At 55.8% G+C, this 13,297-nt stretch overlaps 1 protein-coding gene across 11 annotated transcripts in view; it reads right to left on the bottom strand.

The window, feature by feature from the left end:
• Window positions 1-6: 6 nt before the first annotated feature.
• The window catches only part of SMG6 (SMG6 nonsense mediated mRNA decay factor), a 262,938-nt gene continuing 249,647 nt past the window's right edge, over window positions 7-13,297 (bottom strand). For 10 of the 11 annotated variants that reach the window (XM_051824498.2, XM_002718880.5, XM_008270916.4 and 7 more), the window contains 4 exons: window positions 8,815-8,968; window positions 4,946-5,157; window positions 4,571-4,652; window positions 7-1,792 (listed from right to left, as the gene is read on the bottom strand). In XM_051824498.2, coding sequence (XP_051680458.1) covers window positions 1,662-1,792; window positions 4,571-4,652; window positions 4,946-5,157; window positions 8,815-8,968 — 579 coding nt within the window. In that variant the 3' untranslated portion in view covers window positions 7-1,661. Of the gene's footprint in view, window positions 1,793-4,570; window positions 4,653-4,945; window positions 5,158-8,814; window positions 8,969-13,297 lie in introns of those variants that run through there. The other variant, XM_051824500.2, reaches the window with a different exon arrangement.

Genomic DNA, 13,297 nt, shown 5'->3' on the forward strand with positions numbered 1-13,297 from the left:
GTCAGGTATGTTTCATAACTACAAATTTATTAAGGAAACAAAACCAAGCTGCAAAGGGGACAGAGAGGAGAGATGGGTCTTCCCCCTACCCAGTCACTGGCCTTCAGCCAGGGGAGAGCTCCAAGGAGAGGCTGGGGCCCCCCCGCCCCCACTCAAGAGCCCAGCCTTCTGGGGCCATGGCGGGCCTCATCCCCCTAACCACTGGCCTCAGCCTCCTGCAGAGTGCCGCCTCCTTCTGGCATAACCTTGGGCCTCAGGGAGGGCACAGTGTCCTGCCGTGCTCTGGGCAGTCTGGACAGGCAGTGGGCTCTAGGGGGAACTCTCCCACCGGCCCATCAAGGTTTATCCCTGATTCCACCTAAAACCCTCTCTCCCTCTTAACTCCTCCCCGTCCCTGCTCCTGGGCTGGAAGGACTTACTTCCAGCAGGAAGCCTGCCCAGTGAGATCTGCAGCACGCGCACCAGCTAATGGCGCAGTGCAAAACTGGAAGGCCTTCAATGGGCCCCCGTGGCAGTTCCGGGAAGTCCGTGGCAAAGCTAGAAACAAGGTGCAAAGCCCGGGCTGGGCTATGCTCCCTGCAGGCCCTCGGGCTGGGCTGTACCAGCCTGCAAGTTTTGAGGCTGGGGCCTGGCAAGGAAGGGCGGGATGGGAAAGCCTTCTGGGGCTCCTGCCGCAGGTAGCAGAGCAGGAAGAGAGCCAGTAGGCCCTTGGCAAGGAACTGAGGTGAGGAAGTTGCGGGGATGCGGGAGGTGAAAGGGATCAACCTGAAAGGGCAGGAAGAGGAGGGGTGGGGGTGGGGGTGGGGATGTGTGGATCTGTGTGCGTGGGGGTGGCGCTGAGAGGAGTTCCAGGAAACTTCCCAAAGAGGATACTAGAGCAAAAGGCAGGCCAGTGAGGGAGAAGGGAGCAGGTGGAGGCCCCAGGGAGCATGGGCCTGAGACCCACGTCCCTTCCCTCTAGACTAATGTCTGTGAAAGGTGAAAACTAGTGTCTACAAGGGGCTACACTGCTAAGAACCAGAGGAGCAGCGGGGGTGGGGGGATTGGGGGGAGGTAGGTATGTACTGGGGTGGGGAGGAGGAGGGAGCGGTGGGGGCCTGGGGCTGCTGTTAGGGAAATGGGGTCCAGAACCCAACTTGTGGATTCACGGGGGAATCCAGGCCTCTGAGAGACGGAGACATGCCCCAGGCACTCTCTTCAGGAGACTAAAGCCCCGCGGACGCATTCGCAACTAGAGTTTTGAACAGCAAAGGGACCTGTGATTTCACCTCCATCTGATGGAAACTAAAACCTCTGCCTCATCTCCACTGGGGAAAGTGGCTGAGTCCCTGGGGTGAGCAGGCCTTCCCCAGCCCTGGAGTGAGACAGGGGAGGCAGAAAGGCTGACGGCACGGGCGGCCCAGCTGGCTTGCCCACCTGCTGCTGCTGTAGCCAGCCACCTCCCTGCAGCCCAGAAGGGTCCCAGCAGCTTCCGCCCAGCCCTTGGGAGGGGCTCTGTGAGGAGCAGCTCCCCCACAGCACGGCCACGGCGTGGGTTGAAGAGGATGGTTTATTGTCTGGGTGGATTGGTGGCTCAGGCACGTGGACATCTTCCGTGCTACACTGGGTGCCTGGTGGCCTCTCAGGAACGGTTCCAGGGGGTGGGCCCCAGCGCGGCTCCCTCAGCCCACCTGGGCCCACGTGAGGAAGGCAGGGATGTCCCGCACAGGCACATTCCTGGTCAGTGCCTTCACACGTAGGTTCCGGTCATCTGTCAACAGCACCACCTCCCGCAGCAGCCGGATCGGCTCTTCTGTAGGCACAAGAGAGCAAAAGGAGCTCACTCAGGGCAAGAGGCAGAGGCCCTGGCTGCTGCTGCTGGCCCCCGAGAACGTGGTGCGGAGGAAGGTCGGGGCAAGCCGTTTCTTGGCCCTTTCCTTCACCTGGACTTTCAGTTAACAGTGGCCCTCCCCTGCCTCTTCCCCTACTGGCTCAGCCGACAATGGCCCACCCTGCACAGGACTCAGTTCTGCCTTAGGTCTGACGGCCCCGCCAATCCTGGCCTCCCAGGCCCCTGAAATGAGGGAGTAGACCCTTGCCTGCTCCTTCTGACTGCGTGGCCGGGCCTGTGCCCACAATAACCCTGCCTTTTCCCACATCTCCTCCCTCCAGAGCTGGCAGGCCAATGCCATATGCACCCACAGGGAGGAAACTGGAGACGGGAGAGGAAGTGTATGTGGGGCTCAGGGGTGGGGAGAGGGGTCAGCTCGAAGGGGGTCTAAGGAGTGGTGGGGCAGAGTTCCTGGCAGAGCAGTGCCAAGGGGGATCCTGAGGCTAAGGCCAACTGATTTCCTTTGTTAAATCAAAGTAATCCATATACACGGTGAGCAGCTCTGAACAGGAAGAAGAGTAAACAGGGAAAGCAGGGAAGACCATGCTCTCAGCTCTCCCTCCACCTGCACCAGGGCTAGATCTGTGCATCCTTCTAAGTTTCTTTAGGCACGTTTACCAACACTCGTACTTGCACATAAGCTTCTACTCCAACAACACTGCACTCACACTAGCCACACTCAATTCAAATTTAATACACATAAAAAGATTTTCTGTATTGGCAGAGATAACCTCCATTCTTTTTAGATGAACTTTTAGCACAATGTCTCTACTGCCTCTCTCCTCCCAATTCTCTAACCTTTAATGTACCAGAGAATTTAAAATGGGGCCACACACTCACAAGCTGACTCTGTGCTGGGGTGGCAGGCCCACTCCTTGGTCCAGGCTGGGCATTTCCCGGCGGACGCCTGGCAAGCAGTGAGGCACAGGACACGTCCTGCAGTGCTCACTGGCTGCGTGGGCTGGCGGGGACGGGGATTGCAAACATCCGTGTCTGACCTGAGTCTTGGGCTTGCCAGCTCCAGGCAGGGAAGCTGAGAACTGGCTTTCAGCCTCAGAAACACGGGGAGCGGGGGGAGGAGGGGGGGCAAGAGAGGGAAAGGCTCATGGGGCAGACAGTGGTGAGGAAGGAAGGGAGAGCAGGGGAGGGTGTGACAGAGGCGAGGGGCTGTGGCGGCAGAGGAAAAAAGACAGTCTTAGGTGAGGGGATGCACCAAGACCACTTGACTGCCCGGGCCTGGCCCTGGCCTGTGTTAGTGTGGGTGGGGCGTGCGGGTGCTCTGCGGGGCTCCCAGCGGCCTGTCCAAGTCCGTGTGTAGCCTCACCACTCCTGCCTCGGGCCTCAGACCAGGAGAGTCCCAGGCCTTAGGTCAGCCAGCCAAGGCCTGGTGTTGCTGGCAGGGGTCTGCAGGGGTTTCTGTGGATATTTTGAGACATTTTTAACAATAAACATCCTCTGTTTTGACACTGGTAACTTCACTTTGTTAGAAACCAGAGACTGTCATCTTGTCAGGCCCCATCCGCCATAATCCACATGATTTTAAAATTCAACATCGTTTACACATAAACATTTGGTGACGGTTTCTCTGTGAATCTGACAAGTTAATCTGCTAAGAATTCACACTGACAAATGGGGTTTGATTACACGAGCCGTTGCTGATGTAATTCTGATGGGGCGGTCCCCAGGATGGCAGTGGGTTCCTGCAGGCTGTGTGGAGTAAAGTGGGGGTTGGGGTGGGGGTAATAAGGCCAAGGCCCAAATGTGTCTGTGCAAAGGAAGAAACAGTTCTGAGGCTGAGCACTGCCAAACCGCACTTCCCAACAAGGCCCCTGCGACCCTCTAGGAAGCTGCCTGGGAACAAAGCACAAGCCCCTCCGTTGGCTGAGCCAGGACGCCCTTTCATCCCTTGAATGCTCCAGAGGTGGCCCTGGGGGACAGTACACATAAGGCATACAGCAGGACCACTCTGAGGAACAGCTGTGGGCTCACTACCGGCCCTGGGCAGAGGAAGAGGATGGCAACCTATAGACATCCTGACAGCCCCTCAAGCCCCATTGACACTGAAGCTGTGCGAGAAGAAACACAAAGATGTGGATGAAGTGGTCAAGAGCTTGGAATAGAGCCCTGTGGGAGCCTTTGGCCCAAAGGTGGGGTTTTTCTCACCAAAAAGGGCTGAGTGCTCAGGCTCTTACCTCCTTCAACGAGGAAAGGCCTACTACTAGCTGGGGAAGTGTCCCTGCCCCAGGCCTGATGCCCAGTCAACATATGGGGGTGAACTGAGAACATGGCCAAGGAAAGGGGGTATGCCCCAAAGACCACTGGGGCTGTCCTCCTCAGACCTGCAGAGCCCTGGGCTCAGGAGACCACAGCCAGAATTAAGCTACACTGAGTCAGACATTGTTGCTATCCAGGAGAAGTCACTGAGGACCCAAGAAAGGAAATGGATGTACACGTGGTGGGGAAAAGCTGACGCCTGAGACAGGCTGCCTGGGCCAGCCTCGCCGCCGATTGGTCCAAGGCTGATCCACATCCCCGAGTGTGGGGAGCTATGATAGGGAGGCCTGACCCAAAGGTGCACAGGACCCTGAGAGGACTCCTCAGGCTCCCCGGGCAGAGTCCGTGGCCTGAGGATAGGAAGGATGAGCAGGGCAGAGGGTGGACGACCCTGAGGCAGAGGCAGAGGCAGAGGCAGAGCTGTACCTTTGCTTGTAGGCATGAAGTCCTTAGCCTTGTCTTTGCAGTAGTGGAGGCAGCAGGAGAGGATCAGGTCATCGTTGTTACCCTGGAGGAAGACAGTGTGAGAGGGGCCACTGGGCAGGAGAGGGCGCTGTGTGGAGGCAGCAGAGCCCTGGAAGGGCCACATCCCCGGTCCCTCCCGTGAGTGCTCCGGCCCCGCCTGGCTGGGTCTAACTGTGCTGACAGTGATCTAGGGGACAAGGAACTCCCCCATCCTGGGCCTCAATGGTGGCTGCTCCCTCAGCTGTCAAGGCTAACAGACCTTTCTTTAGCCCTTCCCTGCCAGAGTCCCTGGCTGAAGGCTGGCTGGGGACTTTCCCTTCCTGCCAGGGAGCTCACCAGTTGGCCAGTGATGTCCTCACTGCGGAAGGCGATGGATTCAAGTTCATTGCCACGGCTGGTCAGGGCCCGCAGACAAGAATCCCGACTCTCGAATCGTCGCTCGAGGAACTCGATGGACTTGCGGGCCTTTTCTTGTACCACACGGGCATAGCCCCCAGCCCGGTGGTCTGTCTCTTGCCCTTTGGCCAGGCCGTCCAGCTCATTGATCACTGATGAGACAGAGGCCCACAGTGTGTCAGCTACCACAGTCAGCAACAGTGTCTGTCCACCCCAGGCCTCTCTCCACTCACTTTCCCAGCTAGCACCTTTCCAGGCCACACGGTCCACCCTTCTGCTACGGGGTCTTCCCGTGAAGTGAGGGGAGGAGGGGAGCTTTTGGGGGCAAGAAGTATCCCAGACTTCCAATGCTCTATCCTTCTTTTTTTTTTTTTTTTTTTGACAGGCAGAGTGGACAGTGAGAGAGAGACAGAGAGAAAGGTCTTCCTTTGCCGTTGGTTCACCCTCCAATGGCCGCTGCGGCCGGCGCACCGTGCTGATCCGATGGCAGGAGCCAGGTACTTATCCTGGTCTCCCATGGGGTGCAGGGCCCAAGGACTTGGGCCATCCTCCACTGCACTCCCGGGCCACAGCAGAGAGCTGGCCTGGAAGAGGGGCAACCGGGACAGAATCCGGCGCCCCGACCGGGACTAGAACCCGGTGTGCCGGCGCCGCAAGGCGGAGGATTAGCCTAGTGAGCCGCGGCGCTGGCCCTCTATCCTTCTTCTGCCTCTCCCCCTAAGCCCCTCCCTGCTCCTGGGAGGAACTTAAAGGGATGTTCTGAAGCTGGGTATTTAGAGGAACAAACCTGGCTCCCAATGATGCATTTTTCAGTTATAGGATCAAATTGGAAGGCCCTCTTGGGAGAGGCAAGGGTACACAGCAGCAGCAAAAGAGGAAGTGAGGCATTCTCCCTCACTGTGGGCCCCTAACCACAGCAGTCCAAGAGGGTCAAGTCCTACGACCCCTCTTCTGGATGGGGTATAGGGAAGTCACCATGGAGGAAGGGGCAGTGAAGCCTTTCTTGCCAGGGCCCTGGCATTCCTCAAAACCATGCCCTTGGCACATCTACTTCCTCTGATGCTGCACGTGTGTGTGTGTGTGTGCGCGCCTGCCTGCCTGCCTATGTGTCTGGGACACGGCTTCATTTTCTGGTGAAGATTCTTTCCAAAATTCCAGCCAAAAGCCTGAGGTCAAGTGGGAAATATGCACTCCTTGGGGGCTCCGGGAGAGTTTGGGGTCTGAGGCCTCTCCTCAGTACAGTGATTCATGGCTTGGGGAGACGGCATGAGCATGCTGTTCCATGGTGAGCCTGGCACTCATTGTCTGGGTATTCCGAGACACTTTCTGGAAGGGGCCCATGTGGGAACACACACACACACACACACACACATTGTGTAATGCCATGCTTTCAGCAACCTGAGGCTGCAGCGTATATACAACGTATAGATGAGACTAGGGAGCAGTGATGGATAGGTGTATGGTACAGCAAACAGAAGATCAAACAGGAAAAACTGGTATTCTATCCCAAAATCTGCTTTCCTGCTTCCAAACTAAACAGGCTTCAAAGGAGAAGCTTGTTTGTGCTTCTGCACCAGGCGGGGCTTCTCAATGCTGGGGTCAGGCCTAAGGAGCACAGACCAGGTTAAAGAGCACAAGAAACAGGCCGGGAGAGCTCTCAGCTTAACCCTCTGCTGCTCTGGGAAGAGGGCATGAGACCACGGTGGAAAGCACCGGGGAACAGGAGACCCTCTTATAGCTCCTGAGAGTCCGGGGACACACCCAGCTGAGGCAGGTTCAAGACGCTGGCCTGAACTGCCGTGAGAGCCTCAGCTACTGCCGGCCTGTTCAGATGCATCCTCTCGGGTTTTCTCCATCTTCACCGAATCTGGATCTCCTGACGAAATCATAAGCTCCTCAGGAGTGAGGGCCAGAGCTCTGTCCTTCCCTAGGCCTGGGAAACAAGGGCACACAGTCGGGCACACAGCAGGGGCCCAATCAGTGCCTGTGACCAAGAACTTACTCTCCTGGGATGGTATCTGAGCCACTGAATCTGAGGGGGCTCCTGTGATGCCAACAACCTCCACTAGTTATGCCATTTCCTGGCAAAAAGATGACCAATTCACTTTCCTTCTCCCTCAAAAACTTCTGGAAAGGAAAGCACAGACATTCTGTCCTGAAAGGCGGCTCACCCCAGGACCCAAGGAGGGAAGAGGGAAGCTGGGAAGCTTGGGACGTAATGGTCTCGCCGCTCTGCCTTAGTGACAGAAGTTGCTCTTCTTTTGAAGTACAGAAAACCTTCCCGTAGGTCTAAGGGCCTGGGTTTAAGAGGCTCTGGCCAGGCCACATGGGGAGGGGAAGGAAGACGGGGAGGGTGGAGGCGAGGAGGAGGGCTGCTTCAGTGCCAACATTCTCAGGTGGTGCTAGCATGTTTCCCACAACCCCCCAGGGCTCTACTGCCTTTGCAGGGCGGATGCTTCCTGCCCTTTGTTTCCACCCCCATCTGGCACGAAGACACTCGGGACTGAAAGGGAAGGCCCCGTGGAACACCTTGGCATGGGAGTCAGAGGTGGCCTGGCAGGCAGACTGCCAGTCTGGTGGCTTTTTCAGAGAACAAACTTGCTCCAAGTGGCTGCTAAAAAGGTGATATTAGAAAGCTTGGGCTAGCGGTGGGTGTTTGGCCTAGCAGTTGAGCTGCTGGTTGGGATGGCCACATCCCTGCTGCAGTGCAAGGTTCGAGTCCCAGCTCCTGACTGCAGTGTCCTGCTAATGCACAGCTGGGAGGCAGTGGTGTTGGCTCAAGTAACTGGGCTCTTGTCATCCATGGAGGATACCTGGATTGTGATCCCAGATCCCAGCTTTAACCTGGCCCAGCCCTGGCTGTTGTGGGCATCTGGGGAGTGAAACAGTAGATGAGAGCTCTCTGTCTCTGTCTCACAAAACAAAACAAAACAAACAAACAAACAAACAAAAAAACAACCCAAACACCAAACAAAAAACACACAAAAATAAACCCAAACAAAAACGCCAGGTCCTCCCCGCACAGTACAGCCAGGTCCTCCCCCACACAGTACAGCCATCACCTATATTTGACAGGAGCCCAGAGCCCAGAGCCCACCCTAAGGCTGACCCACCACAGAGCTGAGAACTAAGAGTGCCCACAGTCCTCTGGAGACAGCCTAGCAGGGCTTCTCTGGCCAGAGGGTGGAAAAGCAAGCTAGCTGGGTTCCAACAGGCTGACCTTGCACCAGTACCAATGACCAGATGGTGGTAAGGGCCCAAGGGGTAGGAACCCACAGGCATGAGCCAGGGGCTTGCTCTGGATGGTTCCTGTCAGCCTGGCCTTAGGGTGACACTGGCCAGAAGAATGCTACCTCGAACCAACAGAATGATCATGAAAAGCTACAAGACAATCAGACTAAAGGCATCTAACCACTTCAAAATCCTCCCAGCCTCCCTGCCAGACCACCCAGCAGCACTGCCGTTATCTGCCAGGGCTGAGTGTTTACCAATAACGGGAACCAGCTTTGCTGTTTTACTGCAAGCTTTATAAGGATAAAAACAAGGGCTGGGCTCATGCAGCCTCTGGTTGCTGGGACACAGGAGTCCATTTGCTCAAGCAGTTTAAGCCACGGATCAGCCATAATAATTTGAACTGCTTTGATTATTAAACACTTTTCCTTGCCCCACGCATTCCCTACCTCCCTGCAAATCCTGTCTTATACACGCACAGCAGGGCTCTGCCTGCCTGGCCCCTGGCCATGGGGCATGTGTATGGGGGCGGCTGCTGTGCACGTGCAGGGCTGCTCTGCCCTTCCCGCCTGACTCACCGATGAGGGGTACCACCAGGATGTACTTCCTGCTCTCCAGCAGCCGGGCTAGACTGGCCAGGTGGTCGATGAAGCCATTGGTGTCTGGGACGAGGAACAAGGGTCTGATCTCGAGTTCCATCTGCCTCATCTGACTCTGGTCTTCCAGGACAGCCTACAGGGACACAGTGAGTGAGCCAGAGAGTGAGCAGGCAAGCAGGTGGGTGAGCCAGGGCCCTGACTCGGCCGCACGTCAGCTTCCTGCTCCCCACACCCCTTCCCTTCCAGAGGAACCAAGGGCTGAGCAAAACACTGCATCAAAATCAATACAGATCAAGGGGCTGGTGGATGGAGCATGATTAAAACCGTGCCTGGGACCGAGAAAGGACCCTGATGGTATGAAAAATAGTAGGTCCCTGAAAGTAGGGCTTTGGGCTAAAAATCAACAAGAAAGAGTGGTTTCAACAGGCAGCATACAGAGGGCCCTTCTCAGCCCAGACACTTATGCATACCCTAAGCAGAATTTACTAGTTCAATTTATTTCACTGTAGCCAAAAAAGAAGTTACACTCAAAGGCTAGGCACAAAGTGATGTTGATAACACCAAACCAAGTCTCCCGCAGCAGCAGGGGCCACAGGGTGGTTAATTCTGACCCACACTGGTGCTGCTGTACAATGGCACCCAGACTGACTCCAACTGCACCTTCTCAACTGGCATGGTGAATCCTAAACGCTGGTCACTTCTGTTCTTTTTTCCCTCATTTGTCACAGCCCTGAACAAACGACACTACTCTTCTTCCATGTGACGCTTTCCTCTAAACGGCCATCTAAGTCAAGTCACTTCTTGTCTTCCTCGGCAACGCTCTCCATGGTATCAAGGGCTTGACAGCCCTGTCAAACGTTCCCCAGTGCAAGCTAGACTGCTAGAAGACAAGGTCACACTGTCTCCTCTGCAGTGTGGAATACACTCCTCCAGTGGCACCAGCCCTCACCCTGGGGGACCATGGGGCTGTCTTCAGGACTTCCATGTCTCTCACGGAAGCTCTGTGCGCATTTGGGAAAGCCCAGTTTTCTCAAGTGTGCGGCAGTGGCCCATCCATATAGGCTATGGGTATCTGTGACTACAGAGCATGGTCACTTTCGTGCTGCTTCCTCTTCTGGGGAGCACGGCCAAGAAGTGAACTGATCTGCTGCCATCTGCCCAGCCTGGAAGCTCTCTGGGTAGGGAGCTGGCGGGCACCAACACAAAGCTGGCAGGGGCCAGGCGAGCAGCGCAGCCTCCTACGCCCTCGCATGGCCTTCTGCCACACCGCAGCTCGCAGGGACGACGGATGCAGGTTCAGGGCAGGGGCAGCGGTGTGCGTGCCAACTGAGATGGGGCCCACGGCGCCGGGCCCGGCCACCAACAGTCAGCGAGGAGGCTGCTCAGGTTTCACTGACAATGACAGTAAAACTGAAAGGGCATGCCTTCAAATGATGGGGGTGGCTTCTCTGTGACCTACCAGGGACCTCTCCCTATGAGTAAGTCGTTGCTGCCACTGCCACCACAGCTGGTGGAAGGCACACGCCACAGGACGCTGGCAGGCATGAGAAATGCAGCCAGGAGGCTCATGCCGCTCAAATCTTCCCACTGATCTCACCTCTGAAGGGGAAGCACCACTGCTGCTGGCCACTTGCCCATGGGACTTGGGTCACCGCCCCTCCCCACATGGCTGCCAGCTAGAGGGTGACACACATTCTACCAAACCTGGCTGGGGCATTTTGAAAGAGCAGGAAATGGTCCTGCTCAGGTTCAGTAAGCAACTGCCCTTTCTCCTCCGCAGACGAGCATCAGTGCTGCTGTTCCTCATTTTCCCAGCTGCACGCTCTGCCTCTAGCTCTTTCACTGCCAGGACACTTATCCTGGTAGCCCAGGCCCCCTGCTCTGTCTGTCTTTCTGGGTGAGGAGACAGAACATGCACTGAAGGGCCAGCATTGCGGCACCGCAGGTTAAGCCACTGTGACACTGGCATCCTACAGGAACTCTGGTTTGAGTCCCAGCTGCTCTGCTTAGGATCCAGCCCCCTGCTAATGTGCCTGGAAAAGCAGCAGAAGATGGCCCAAGTGCTTGGGACCCTGCCACCCATGTGGGAGACCTGGAGGGAGTTACAAGTTCCTGGCTCAGCTCTGGCTGTTGTGGCCATCTGGGGAGTAAACCAGTATGTGGAAGCTCTCCCTGTGTCTCTCCCTCTCTCTTGTACTCTGCCTCTCAAACAAACAAGCAAACAAAAACAGAGAACGTGCTCTGACACTGTTGGAGGAAGATGAATGACAGGGGTAGGGTCCTAACTGAGCACCATCCCTCTGCCCCGTCCTACCAAGATTCCACTCACACCTGTTGTCCTGCCTCAAGAGGTGAATTCCAGCTCTGGCTTGGTTCTGTCAAAGAAGTGGAACTGGCTGCCATTTTTTACTCTGTGCAAGCCATTAGCTCCTCGGACCCTGCTCAATGCCCAAGCCATTACCTCATCTGACCTTTACTGGTGGCAACGGGCAGGTGGGTCTCTCAGCCAGTTGGCCTTGGGAGGCTGGGAGCAAACTAAGCCTACTGTGTGATCTGGTGACAGGACAGAAAACTTCTAGGAGAAAGGTTCAGGAAAGTTCTGACTTTCCTGAGTTCTTAGAGCTCTGGTACACGGCCAGAAAGGTGAACAGGCCACAGCCCCTTAGGGAGGGCTGGTTCCCTGGAGGTGGGGTGGAGCCAAGCTGCGTGAGGGTGGTCAGAGCTGTGCTGCCATCATCCGGTCCCAGGGTCACCCGCAGACAACTTCCCTTAACCTGGCTCTGCCCAGTGAGTCACCACACAACTGCTTCCTGTTCCCCACATACCTTCAGGAGTCTCAGGAGACTAAATGAGGCTGTTCTCTCTTCTCCTGGGGTGCCAGTGGGCCTTGGGGGGTTATACCTGGGTCATGAGACTGACTCAGTCCCTTAACAAAAAAAAAAAAAAGGGGGGGGGGCAGATGGAGGATGGAGGAGGGCCTGGGAGCCCACAGGCCCTCTCAGATGGGTGTCTGCATTTCCGGCCCTTTTTGAGTGGTGCTGTGTGTGTGTGTGTTTAGCATTTGCCCTCCCAACTTTTCCAGATTTTACCCGTCAGATTCCTGGCAGCTGTGCACGGCGCCTGTGCCGGCCGTCACGTCCCATTCCGATCCCTGGGTCGCACGGTGAGAGAAGGACACAGGATGCGCAGGGAGTGAAAAAGTGATGTCGGTGGGGAGAGTGCCAAGTCCCCGCTCATAGCCATGGGACGCTTGGGGAGAGGGGAAGCATGCGGCTGTGGAGTTCAGAGGCCGGTAGTGAGATTTATTTTTGTTTGTATGAGTAAAAAGCTGCAGAAGCCTCTGGTGGGGGTGAGGGGGGGCACAGTTGGAATGCTGTGATTCAGACAGACTGGCCCTGGCCTGGAGTCAAGCGTGCTGACCCGGAAAGGAGAGTTCCATAGGATCCCTGCTAACTGCAGCTGAGGCTGGACCACAGTGGTCCTTGGATGGTGTACTGGGGACACAACAAAGCAGGGACACACTGAATCAAACTGATGGCAAGAAGAAGGACTGAGTCACTATAAACTCAGAAGAGTGAAAGAACAATTTTAATTGTGCTTCTGGAAGGTGCTTTGTAAACAAGCTAGTGATCTGAGTGAGAGACCATGTGCAACCCCACCTGAGGAGGAAGCGAACAGGTTTGCGAACCCAGGGAGGGCTCCTTCCACACAGTGGTGGTGATTTCAAGGTGCTGACCTACTGAAAATGGAGACATGAGAATTATAAACAAAAGTAGCCCAGCCGGCTGATATAGGACATGTGGAACTTGGAGATACCCAATCACGAGGCAGAGCCACCAGGAAAAGGCCTGGTGGGTCTCCCTTCTGCTTAGGGACTCCATGTGGACTCAGCCGCTTCCTCCCTCCCACAGGACAACGGGGGCACTCACCCCTGGGACTCATGGGCCTGAGCAATGTCTTCACCAGAAATCATAAGTCTGATGACAGCACATTTCCATGTTCACCTGTATGTCAAAGGCCCCAGCAAAGGGTCTGACACATGCATTAGTAACTCAACAAATGTCTGTTTCCTTTCTTCTTGCCCAGGTCCATTTTTCATTTTCTATATATCCAGAAGGAAAAATATCTGGGGAAACCACCAGGGAGAAGAACTGGGGTTTTGGAGGGATGAGGCAGAGGACCACTGATTGTTACTGCAAACCTCACAATACTGCTGTTTTTGTGTGTGGATGTATATGAAAAATAAAAAAAATGGAAATGAAAATAGGAATAGTTGGTGAGATGACCACTGGCAGGCAGTTCCTTCTTGAGCCAGCAGAAAGCAGCTACCACATCTGCTGTCAGAAGCAGGCCCAGCCACCCACAGCCACCGGAGAGCATTCGGGGTCAGCATCCTAACCTGGGGTGTACTGCTAACAGGAAACCTCTGCTTGGGACCCCTCTCCTAGATGTCCAAAAGCAC

This window comes from Oryctolagus cuniculus, chromosome 17 (genome assembly GCF_964237555.1).
Source record: "Oryctolagus cuniculus chromosome 17, mOryCun1.1, whole genome shotgun sequence".
Classification (NCBI taxonomy): domain Eukaryota; kingdom Metazoa; phylum Chordata; class Mammalia; order Lagomorpha; family Leporidae; genus Oryctolagus; species Oryctolagus cuniculus.